Here is a 12,057-nt window from a genome sequence, read left to right as displayed (position 1 = left end):
AAAATATCTCCTTTCTGTGGCCTTTTTAAGAAATTACTTGAAAATGTGTTTCAGTGAAAGGAAGGAAAGAATCACGAAAGACCACAAGGGATTCAGGAAGAGACTCCCATTGGATTCTCTGCTAAGAAACTTGAACTTCATTGTGCAGACATTGCAGGAAGCCCGGGTTCAGTGGAAAACAGTATAACGAGACCCAAGTTTTAGGAACATCTGTCCTAAATCTGGAGGTGGGGTTGGTAGGCGTTTCCTGGAAGACCAGGACGTTTTTGTAAAACTCAGGTGAAAGGTAACTCAGACCTAAAGTGAAGTGGAAGTAATGAGGATCGTGAGACTGTAGGCATACAAACAACTGAGCTACCGCAATTGCATTTTTTTTAAAGAATTATGCATATAAGAACTGCGGTACAGGCCAGAGGTGCAGTGGGTGAGAGGATTCACCAGAGACAGAGTGGGGAACAGAACAGGAGGAATAACTGAAATCTACTGAGGGGAGCAGCGGGCAAGCCAGGAGAGGTCGGCTGTGCCATGTGGGTTGCTCCCTGGCCGGGGATCGAACTTGTGCTGCAGTGTCTGCAGTTATCTTCATAGGTTGCATCTTAACTCCTTGTGCCACCAGGGAGGCCCTCAATTGCATTTTGGTGTAAATATCTGTGGCCTAAATGTAGGACAAGGGCAAAGACTCCAGGAAGACACAGATCTAGAAGACAGTGGACAAAGAGCAGAAAATAAAGAAATACAAGTTGAGTTCGTGAGTAGAATCATTCCTTTTGGAGAGGAAATGGAGAGGCAGTGTTGCATCCATTGGAAAACAGAAAGGAGCTCTTACCTTCCATTCTGATAACACCCAGCCCATGTGATTAAAATTGCAGATTTCTGAGAGAGGTTAAATTTGGGGGCAGGGGTGGAGCTGGAGAGGGTATTTGTTCTCCCTGCTTGTCTCTGTATTTTCCCAACTAGCGTGCAGGGGACAGGCTGCATCAGGAGAGGGCAGCCCCACAGAAGCACTTCAGGAGCACCTGGCTTAATGGAGCTGTAGAACTACATCAAGTGGCTCCTGCTGTGGGGTGTGAGATGGCTCCAGATGGATGGTAATTTGGAAATAAGTGGCTTCAGCCCCGGAGATGAGGTTAGAAAGGTAGGCAAGGGCCAGATAGGCAGGAAGTTGAAGGGGATAATAAGTAAATTAGATATTATTAATGGTACATTGGGATGTTACTGCAAAATTTAAGACAGAAGAGCGACCTTACTGAGCCCCTATTGTTATAGGACAGGGAGAGGGGCAGCCCAGACCCCGCAAACCTGCCTATTCTAAATGGGTTCTGCCATCCGCCCCATCAACACAAAACATATGAGACTTTAATGGGAAGGAACTTTAATAAAACTAGGAAACAATACAGGAAAGGCAAAGAATCTAGTTTCTACATGAAGCATCCAAAGTTACCCATCCCCTCACGGGTAAAAGTCCATCCAAATGGGTGGGTAAAAGTCCACCCATTTGGGGCCACAAGGCCCCAAAGCCTGCCACAAGTCTAAAGCATCTTCCAGTGGGGACCCACAGAAAAGGGTCAGAAACTACCAGACAAGCCCAGAAAGAAAAGAGCAAAATCAACATCAAGATAAAAGCTGCCATTGTCACCTCCCCATGGGTCTCACCCACATCTGTGTCACCCAGTCCATGACCAAAAGACAAGCGCAGTTTCTTCACGTGTCTCTAGGCTCCACGCGCCTCCTCCAGGTCTCCTGGCTCCATCCTGCTTCCTTCCTTCCTCAGTCTCTTCTGCAGCTTCTCCTCTTCCTGCTCAGTTCCACCCTCCCTTGGGTGGGGCAGGGAACCTCCCCCTTTCCTGGGGACCACCCTGTTACAATATGATGACCATGACTGCCCTGTAGAAAATGAATTGGAAGAGAGTAAGGTGACAGGAAAGTGATCACAACAAGAGATAACACAGCTTAAACTAGAGAGCTTAACTAGAGATGCAAATACATGGATTTAAGATTCTTTACAGTTCAAATCCACAGGTTTTCTTGCTAGATTAAATAGAGGAGGGGTAGATTGAAGAAGGGGTGGGAGGTTAAAAACTAAGTTTGGGATGCACCTTTTAAATTGAAGATGCCTGTGAGACATCCAGGTGTAGATTCCAAACAAGCAATTGGACATACAGGTCAAAATCTAAGCTGGGGTCCTCCCTGGTGGTGCAAGGGGTTAAAACTCAGCTCTATGAAGCTATCCGCTGTCACTGCAGCATGAGTTCGATCCCTGGCCAGGGAAGTGACACACATGGTGCAGCAGACCTCTTCTATCTCACCTGCTGGCTGCTCCCCTCAGCAGTGCATTTCAGTAGATCTGCTGGTTCTGCTCACCACTCTGTCTGGTGAATCCTCTCACCCCCTGAACCTCTGGCTTACACCCCAGTTCTTGTATGCATAAATAAATAAATCTTAAAAAAAAATCTAAGCTGGACTTGAGCTCAGATAAGAAGGTAATTCATGTTTATTGAGCACTTACTACATGCCAGGTACCCATTACGTTACAGATGTTTTGTCATAAGGTTTATATATATTATACACCTGCTTTCTCCATGCCTTTTCAAGCATCCTTCCAACTTGGCCTCTCTGGGACCCAACTAGAAGCCACCCGAGAAATGCTCGTTGTAGAGACTCAAACAAACCAAAAAACCAATTTCTCCCTCCCAGATTTCTAATGAGTCCCTGCAGGGTTGCTGCACCTGGACTTGTGTTCAGAGACTTAGTGATCAGGGGGGTGCAAAAACTCCTAGAACATTTGAACCTAAACACTCTAGACCTAAATTATAAGTATGGCTCTGCCCTTTGAAATAATGCAGATTCCTGGGCCCCACCATCAGAGATTATATTTCAACTGATCTGGGATGTGTCTGTAATGTAGGTGATTCTGATGCTAGTCCAGGGACCAGAAACCCCACTGTGCAGAGTGATGAATTACCAGTCTTCACCAGTTATCTGCCTCAATGATCTCCCCCCACTTAGATCATTAAAGCAGTTTTTAAATAAGGCTCCAAATTCATTGCCACTCCTCCCTTTGAGATGTGGGTTCCATGTTCCTTGCCCTGAGACCTACCAGTCCTGGCTCTTGGAATGTTCCAGCTGCCTCCGATCAGGATGCTCTTGGGATGTGAGAAGCCACCAGGATGTGAAAAGCCCAAGCCACATGGAGGGATTACATCGACAGTCCCAATCGAGTTTAGTTTTGAGTCCTCCCAGCCCTGATCCAAATGTGCAAGTGAGGAACCTGCAGCTAATCCCAGCCACTGAATAGCCCTGCCCGCAACTCTCCCCAGCTGAGCCCAGACAACGCAGAGCAGACGTGAGCCTTTCCCACCATGACCTGTTCAAAATCCTGACCCACAAAAACTGGTGTTCATAATAAAAGATTGTTTGCTGTCACTTGTTTTGGGGTGTCTGTCATGCAGTCACTGTGATCGTTACAAATGTGTTTTCTCAAGCAATAAGTATTAAAACGCAAACACCTCTTGGAAGGATAAACTCTTTCAGATGCACACACAGTGTATCCAGCAGACAGCAAAGGAGGAAAAATGAGCCAAGAGAAGTTCTCTTGCTTCACTGACATAAACGCATCAGTGGATAGAGACATATACATTGCTTCCAGAAGGTTGGAGGCAGAAGGATGGCCACATCTTGAATACATCATGGCTGATAGAAAAAGAGGTACCTCAAAAGGACAGATGAGGAAGGAGAATAAAGCACATTAATTTATTTCTAAGACTGGATCTAAAATACCCCAATTCTCTCACAAACTACAAAGTTGTTCATTTATGCCAGTTTCCCGAGAGTAATTGCTTAATGTTAAAAATCACCTGGGGATCATATAATAACAAACACCAATGGTAACTCTTACCACCAGACCAGTGTGGGAAATGCTAAATTACAGAATTTCAAAAGTTAATACTAAACAAATAGCAAATGTGAAAACTTTTTCAAGGAATCACAGTTCTGTGGTGAGAATGGGGTTAATACTCCAGCTTTGTGTTTATAGAAAATGAGTAGTGAGTACCTAGCAGCCCTGAATCCCTGGGATGTAAATTCCAGCTAATCCAATTACAAAGACATGGAGGAAGAAGTCATCAATATTGTAATTCACTGCCAGTCAGACACCACTGATTATATGAAATATTTTAAATGCAACTGTAAAACAATATTTAAAATTATAAAATATGCAAAAACATAAGGAATAGTTCATGAATATTCTCATAAGAGAGATGTTAAGATTCAGTGTTCAGGGTCTTAGGAGAGTTAGTATTTAATAGAAGTAAAAATGATGAGGAATGACAGGTAACCTGGGATTGAAAAGAGAACAGGACACGTCACCCTAAAAGCCAAATTTTAATTCCATTTTAGCAACCATTTACGTTTTCTTCAGCCTCCCTGCCTCTCTCATTTTCAGAAGTCACTTGAATTGTTCACTTCAGATTGTTAATATAAAGTTACTGTGATTTTCTTTGCAGAAATACATGCACTGCCTCCAAAGACAGAGGGGATGTGGCTCAGGGGCATGAACTTACCATGTAATGGGTTATGACCCCCAAGTTCCACATTATCAGGAGATTTTTCATGATTGGGGTGTTGATCCATATCAGTGAGCAAACCCTACTCCCCATAGAGACTGAAAGCAATTGAAGCCCTTTGAACCTCCTCAAATGTATTTCTCATGCCTCTGGACACCCCTTCACAGTTCTGTGGTATCATTTTCCATAGTAAAATGGACATCCATCTCTGACTCCAAGAGCGTGCATGTATTGCAATCGATAAAATAAAATGTCTGCTGAACAATTATTGTATTGATGGATACCTGAGTTCCAGGCAATAAAAGTGGGAGTCACTTGTAACAGATCAACCTAGAAGCTTAATATCCCTCCTTAGACCACAGGGTATATACTCAAGAGCAGGAAGGAGTGTGTCATCTCCCCATTAATTTCAGGCCTGTGTGAATTTTTGGCCAAGGACTCAAGAACCCTGGTTGCTCACACCCTCTCTGTCTTACTCTGTTCTCTCCCTCCCAGGGACATCTCTTACACCAGCGTCACCGCCCTGCCCTCCAAGGGCCTCGAGCACCTGAAGGAATTGATAGCAAGAAATACTTGGACTCTAAAGAAACTTCCACTTTCCTTAAGTTTCCTTCACCTCACACGGGCTGACCTTTCTTATCCAAGCCACTGCTGTGCTTTTAAGAACCAGAAGAAAATCAGAGGGTAAGTGGCAGGTGTCTGGAATAAGTGACGGTAGAAGTTGATTTAATTTCTGGGACTGGGAAAGCAGCTTTGTAGTTTTAAAAAAGGTGAAGAATTGTAAACATTCCAAAGAAACACGAGATCTATGAGACAATGACTGCAGACTCTACCTGGTTGCAGATGAGAAATAAAGCTAACTGGATTGCAGTGCGGGAGGGGTAATAGGAGGTGAGGTTGGGGAGACTTGCTGAGCAGGACAAATACATCCCTTTGGGAGTCCTTGGTGAAAATAGCATAGAGGAGTGAATTGGCTTGGGAGGTAAGTAGATAGAGTGACCAGAACATATAGATGGAATAAACAGGTTATATAGAACTTTGCAGAAACCATACAATATGATTTCTTACCTTTAGATGCAACACATATTAGATACTGCAAAACATATTAGACATCACAACTATGAGGACAAATTCAGACACACAGTACAAGCAATTGGATTACCTGGTCATTTGAACCCTGCAGATGCCACAACTCACTGGTTGTGTATGTGGGTTTTGGAGTCAGCCGGGTCTGTGCCCAGCTCAGCCACATCCTAGCTGTGGTAATTTAGCCTAAGTCCTTAATCTCCTCGAGCCTTTTCAGTGGAGCTCATAATGCCATCATCATGTAGGTTTTTAGATTAAATGAGATACTGAATAGAAAAGACCTTTCACTATTATCTAGAATATCATTGTTCTCAATAATAATAGCTATGTGTGATCTGTGTTGTCTTATTATCAGGCTAGGTATGCTGCAGAGGAGAGATGTTCTGCTTTTCCTCTCCATGCTTACTCTTAATCTTGTTTCCACTTACACTTTTACCTGCATTATTTTCCCCTTCATATCTCAGGCAATCCTCTGTTCTAACACTACCTTCATTTACGTCTTTCTCCCTGCCTTGATTATAGAATGCCTACTGGCTGATTTTCTGCGTTTACACTTGAAGTCAGAAATAGACTGAGATCTAGTTTTGGGGGCAGAAATAAACAGGAAAGTAAAACAGCTGTGCAAAGAAGGCCAATGCAGGCATAACACCTGCAGAAAATTAGGAGTGGGCCTGGGAGTGGCACTGGTGGGCTCTATACTGATGCCCGTGCCCCAGAATAAGAAAGGACTGGGGAAGGTGGTAGGATAAAGTGCACCTTAGGGGCAGTTCCAGATTTTTCATTAACCCCTAAACAGACTGGAATATAATAAAGTTAAAATCAAAATCAACAAGCAACTATAAACCAGAGACACACCACCAGGGAGGTGGGGGTGGGGGGAGATGGGAGTAGGATCAAAACAAGGATGGTGGGATTGTGTGGGGACTATAACCAAGATGAAAATGCATACGTTGTGCAAAAATGAAAAATGATGTAAAAAATATATAAAATAAAAAAATAATAATAAAAATAGAATTCCACTGGGTGCTTTAGCCAGAGCCCAACAGATGAAGCAAACTCTGTGCAGCAGTTGAAGCAAGTTAAAGAATCCCTTTCAATGTGAGTCTGGTGGGCTAGTGAAAAACTGACTTTTATTTCTATGACATTGACCGCATGGTCGCTTCCATTTATGCATTTGTTCAATAAGTATTTGTTGAGAATCCACTATGTGTCTCCACAACAATTAATAAGACAGACAAGAGCCCTCTTGTACTGTACTGTTCTGATAGGTGAAGGTAAAACTAACCAGGCAAACAAATAAAAAGATATCAGATAGTGCCAGATGGAGAAATTAAACACAAGCATGGGGCAATTTATTCAAGATCAAGGAAGTCTCCTTAGAAAGGAAATTTGAGTTTAAAATTAATAATGAGGGCCTCCCTGGTGGCGCAAAGGATTAAGCACCGCACTATGAAGCAATCCACAGCCTCTGCAGCATGAGTTCACTCCCCAGCCAGGGAGCAACCTACATGACACAGCAGACCTCTCCTGACTTGCCTGCTGCTCCACTCAGCAGTGTATTTCGTCAGTCTGCCTGCTCTGTTCTCCACTCTGTCTCTGGTGAATCCTCTCAGCCCCCACATCTCTGGCCTGTACCCCAGCTCTTGTGTGCATAAATAAATAAAATAAACAAATAAATAAATAAATGAATGAATGAATGAATAAAAATTAATGATGAGTAAAAGCAGCCATGAGTTTTCTGGGCAAAGAAAAGGAACATGGAGTTCTAAAGCCCTGAACAGGAATAATAATAATAATAATAATAACCAACACATACACGGCCCTAACAATATTCAGTTGCTGTTTTAGAGCTTTAAAAAGATAAATTTGTCTAATTGTTCAACAATTCTATATGAAATAGATCCTCGCATTATCCCATTCTAAAAATGGATAAACCAAGGTTCTCTGACTTGCCCAAGGTGTGACAACTAGTCAATAGTAGAGCCAGGCCTTACCCTAGGAAGGCGGGCTTCAACGTCCATGCTTTTGTTTTTATATATCACTGCCATTCTTGAATTCAGTGTAAATGACAAATAAGAGCCAAGGTCACTCGACACAGGGGGAGTGGCAGGTGAGAGGGGGGACGTCATAGGAAATGATGTAGGAGAGACAGGCAGGCCTAACCAGATCATATCAAATCTTCTAGGCTCATGTAGATGATAGCAAACACTGCATATTTTGCTGTTAGGGGAACCAGTCGCATTTTTCAGTAGGTGATGACTTGTGTCTGTTGCCTTGCAGTATCCTTGAGTCCTTAATGTGTAATGAGAGCAGTATTCAGAGCCTGCGCCAGAGAAAATCTGTGAATGCTTTGAATGGCCCCTTCTACCAGGACTATGAAGAGGACCCAGGAGATGGCAGCGCTGGGAACAAGGAAAACTCCAAGTTCCAGGATATCCACAGCAACTCTCATTATTACGTCTTCTTTGAAGAACAAGAGGATGAGATCATTGGTTTTGGCCAGGAGCTCAAAAACCCCAGGAAGAGACCCTACAGGCCTTTGACAGCCATTATGATTATACTGTCTGCGGGGGAAACGAAGACATGGTGTGTACCCCCAAGTCGGATGAATTCAATCCCTGCGAAGACATAATGGGCTACAAGTTCCTGAGGATTGTAGTCTGGTTTGTCAGTCTGCTGGCGCTCCTGGGCAACGTCTTTGTCCTGATCATCCTCCTCACTAGCCACTACAAAATGACGGTCCCACGCTTCCTCATGTGCAACTTGGCTTTTGCAGATTTCTGCATGGGGATGTATCTACTCCTTATCGCCTCCGTCGACCTCTACACTCATTCTGAATACTACAACCATGCCATCGACTGGCAGACAGGTCCTGGGTGCAACACAGCCGGTTTCTTTACAGTGTTTGCCAGTGAGTTGTCAGTATACACGCTGACAGTCATCACCCTGGAGCGCTGGTATGCCATCACCTTTGCCATGCGCCTGGACCGGAAGATCCGCCTCAGGCATGCGTACGCCATCATGGTTGGGGGCTGGATTTGCTGCTTCCTTCTGGCCTTGCTCCCTTTGGTAGGAATAAGTAGCTATGCCAAGGTCAGCATATGCCTGCCCATGGACACTGAGACCCCTCTCGCCCTGGCATATATTGTCCTTGTTCTATTGCTCAACATAGTCGCCTTTATCATCGTCTGTGCCTGTTATGTGAAGATCTATATCACAGTCAGAAATCCCCAATACAATCCAGGGGACAAAGACACCAAAATTGCCAAAAGGATGGCTGTGTTAATCTTTACTGACTTCATGTGCATGGCCCCAATCTCATTCTACGCTCTGTCGGCCCTGATGAACAAGCCTCTCATCACCGTTACCAACTCCAAAATCTTGCTGGTTCTCTTCTATCCACTTAACTCCTGTGCCAATCCATTCCTCTATGCTATTTTCACCAAGGCCTTCCAGAGGGATGTATTCATCCTGCTCAGTAAGTTTGGCATTTGTAAACACCAGGCTCAGGCATACCGGGGCCAGAGAGTTTCTCCAAAGAACACCACTGGTATTCCAGTCCAAAAGGTTAACCGGGACATGAGGCAAAGTGTCCCTAACATGCAGGATGACTACGAACTGCTTGAAAATTCTCATCTCACACAAAATAAACAGGGTCAAATCTCGAAAGAGTATAATCAAACAGTTTTGTAGGTTGACTCTACACTAATGGCAATGATTGAGGGGCTTATAGAAGGCTGGATTCTTGAATATGCGGTCCAACCACATGACACATATGACGCACAGGTGACCTAACTTCTTGTACAGGTGATGTTTCATGTGACAAGAGTTTGTCTCTGAAGAGGCACTGTTACTAGCCTGATCACCATCTCCAAGAAGGAAGAGTCTGAATCCCAAGTAAAATTAAAATACTCTATACTTTCTCAAAGACTTGCTTAATGTCAAATGCAGAAATGACATAATGTAAGATGCTCAACAGATACCACCTGAATCAAGTGAATGCCTGAGCTTCTCACTTTACAGAGCATTTCATACTGAAGATTAAGCAATGCCAAATGCTATTAACTTGGTTGATGACCACCAGAAAAAATTGTCTATGTTGGCTCAATCTAACTTCATGTTCCCTGATATAACCAAAAAGAGTTTGATTTCCTTGATGCTAAAATGGAAACAGGATGTAATCCAGTCATCCAAGAGAGTCATACCCTTTCCTGATTATCACTGAGATTTGGATGTCCATAATAGCAATCAATTGCTATTATGAAACATGAGGAGGGGAAATGCTTAGCTTTGAGTTGTTTTTATGCCTCTGAAATTATTAATCTTCTCTTCACAAGGAGCTACCTGATATGACCCAACTGTTACGTGTTGCCTGGAAAAACTGGCAAGATTTCAGCTTCTGTGACCCAGCAAATGAAGACTTGATGTTCTTGGCTAGTCTCATAGCATAACAGACCTGAACTCTAGAAATATTTTTAAGTAGCAACAAGTAGAAATTATGAGCCGAGCATACTAAATTATCTGCTGCTTAATGAAACAGGCTGGACGGCAACTAACTCTTGAAACTTGAGCAAAATGTTGGGCCTCAGAAGTCTGTAGAAATGAAGGAATTTGATGGCCTCCTTCAGTTTTAAAATCCCATGTATATACATTTCCCTCAAAATGTATGTTTTCATAACAAAGAAAAAAAAAGCTCTAAGGAAGCAAAATCTACTTCTCCTGTCTTTTAGGTCTGCCATCTCCCAAGAATTTAAACATGCAACCCAGAAATTGTTTTCTTTGTTTCATTTTTGGTTATGATGTTACAACCAAAAATTCTATTGTGTGACCATATTGGGCTGGATCTGAATCACTCATCTAATCACTAGATCTATAGAGCTATAATTATGAAACCAAATGTGGATTCACAGTCATAAAATAGAATAAAACATGGTTTCACAGATGTTGGTTATTTAGAGTTACTATACACTATGCATATTCATTTCAAAACACAACTTGTCTTCAGGGATTGGTTTCTTTTCTTAGTCATTTCCAAGCTACAATACAATACTAAAGCAATCAAAAGAGGCCGCTTCACTCTGCAGCTATGAGCTCTTTCTGATGTTGATGATCACTGGGCATGAAATCTCCATTCCTGGGAAGTGCTCCCTTACTTAAAACAATCACACACTTTATCTATACATGTACTTTGTATAGATGAGGGTTATCTTTCAAGACAGGTTCTAATTTAATTCCAAGCCAAGATGGAATTTGCTTCTCAGTACTTATGAACCACACCATGAATTAAAATTTTTTGCTGTCTTAAAGCTGTGGATTGGATTTAGGGGAACTTTTAGCCCCCAGAGATGGGTTCCTGAACACCCTTGGCACCTCTCTCTCCATGGCCTTATCTATTCCTGATTATCACTGAGACTCAGATGTCTTCACAGAAAGATTACGCACACCTAAAATCATGGCTTACCCACCAATTTACTTACAATTTGTTATCTCTTTGCATGTTTTTCTCACCTGTGACATTTGAAATGTCACACCCTGCTTAATAATGTGTTTTACATTAACCAGTGGAAATAATGCTTTTGAAACAGTCCTAGAAAAATAACTTTGACAGATGTGTTACTAAAATTTACATTCATAACAGGAAATAAATTTTCTTCTTATGAAACAACTGTGCTGAGTTTTAGAGTATTACTTTTTGTAATTTGTAAACTTCTCTTAGGGCCAAAATCATGTGTTAAAACTAACAAGTAAAAAACAATTGTACAGGTCCTAATAAATGCATGCTAGTAAAAAAAATTATTTGTTATCAATAACTTAAGTAAAACATTTTATTTTGATTACAAATGCTCTTTATGTGAAAAAAATACTCATGGGGAAATGAATTTTTCTTCATTGGCTATGGCAATGATGGGTAAAAAACTAGCATTGACAATAGGAGTTTAATTATGTGCTCATGAAAATAATAAATGTATAAATCTTGGCCAGAGTTCACTTTATCTGGCAGTTTTTGACTATCTGAGAGCTAAGAGATAATGTTAAGTCAATTAATTTCTAATCATTATGTGTAGCCAAAAGATATGTCTAAATATCTACAGCTCAAAAACAGGTACATAAATATATAACAGAATTACAAAATAACCACCAGAAGAACTAAAATCAGAAAATAGCTAAAAACGGCTTCTCTGGAGATTGGGACTAGGTATTGAGTAGTATTTTCTCCCCAAATTCATATATTGAAATCCTAATTCCCAATGTGATGACATATGAAGATAGAATCTTTTGGGTTAAATGAGGCTGTAAGGGTGGGCTAGTAATCCCACAGGACTAATAGTTCCTTATAAAAAAAGGAAGAGGCATCAGAGATCTCCCTCCCCCTCTCCCTGCATGCACAGAGTAAAGGTAATACGATAAC

At 42.0% G+C, this 12,057-nt stretch overlaps 1 protein-coding gene across 1 annotated transcript in view; it reads left to right on the top strand.

The window, feature by feature from the left end:
* Positions 1-11,426, top strand: part of LOC119238124 (thyrotropin receptor-like) — a 135,776-nt gene extending 124,350 nt beyond the window's left edge. Inside the window, 3 exon segments of the mRNA XM_054691878.1 lie at positions 5,058-5,246; positions 7,929-8,164; positions 8,167-11,426. Of these exon segments, the coding sequence (XP_054547853.1) occupies positions 5,058-5,246; positions 7,929-8,164; positions 8,167-9,341 (1,600 nt within the window). The 3' untranslated portion in view covers positions 9,342-11,426.
* The last annotated feature ends 631 nt before the right edge of the window (positions 11,427-12,057 follow it).

The sequence above is a fragment of the Talpa occidentalis genome, unplaced genomic scaffold, assembly GCF_014898055.3.
Source record: "Talpa occidentalis isolate TD23 unplaced genomic scaffold, MPIMG_talOcc4v2.1 talOcc4.11, whole genome shotgun sequence".
In the NCBI taxonomy this organism is placed as follows: Eukaryota; Metazoa; Chordata; class Mammalia; order Eulipotyphla; family Talpidae; genus Talpa; species Talpa occidentalis.
This window is presented reverse-complemented; position numbering and strand designations above follow the sequence as displayed.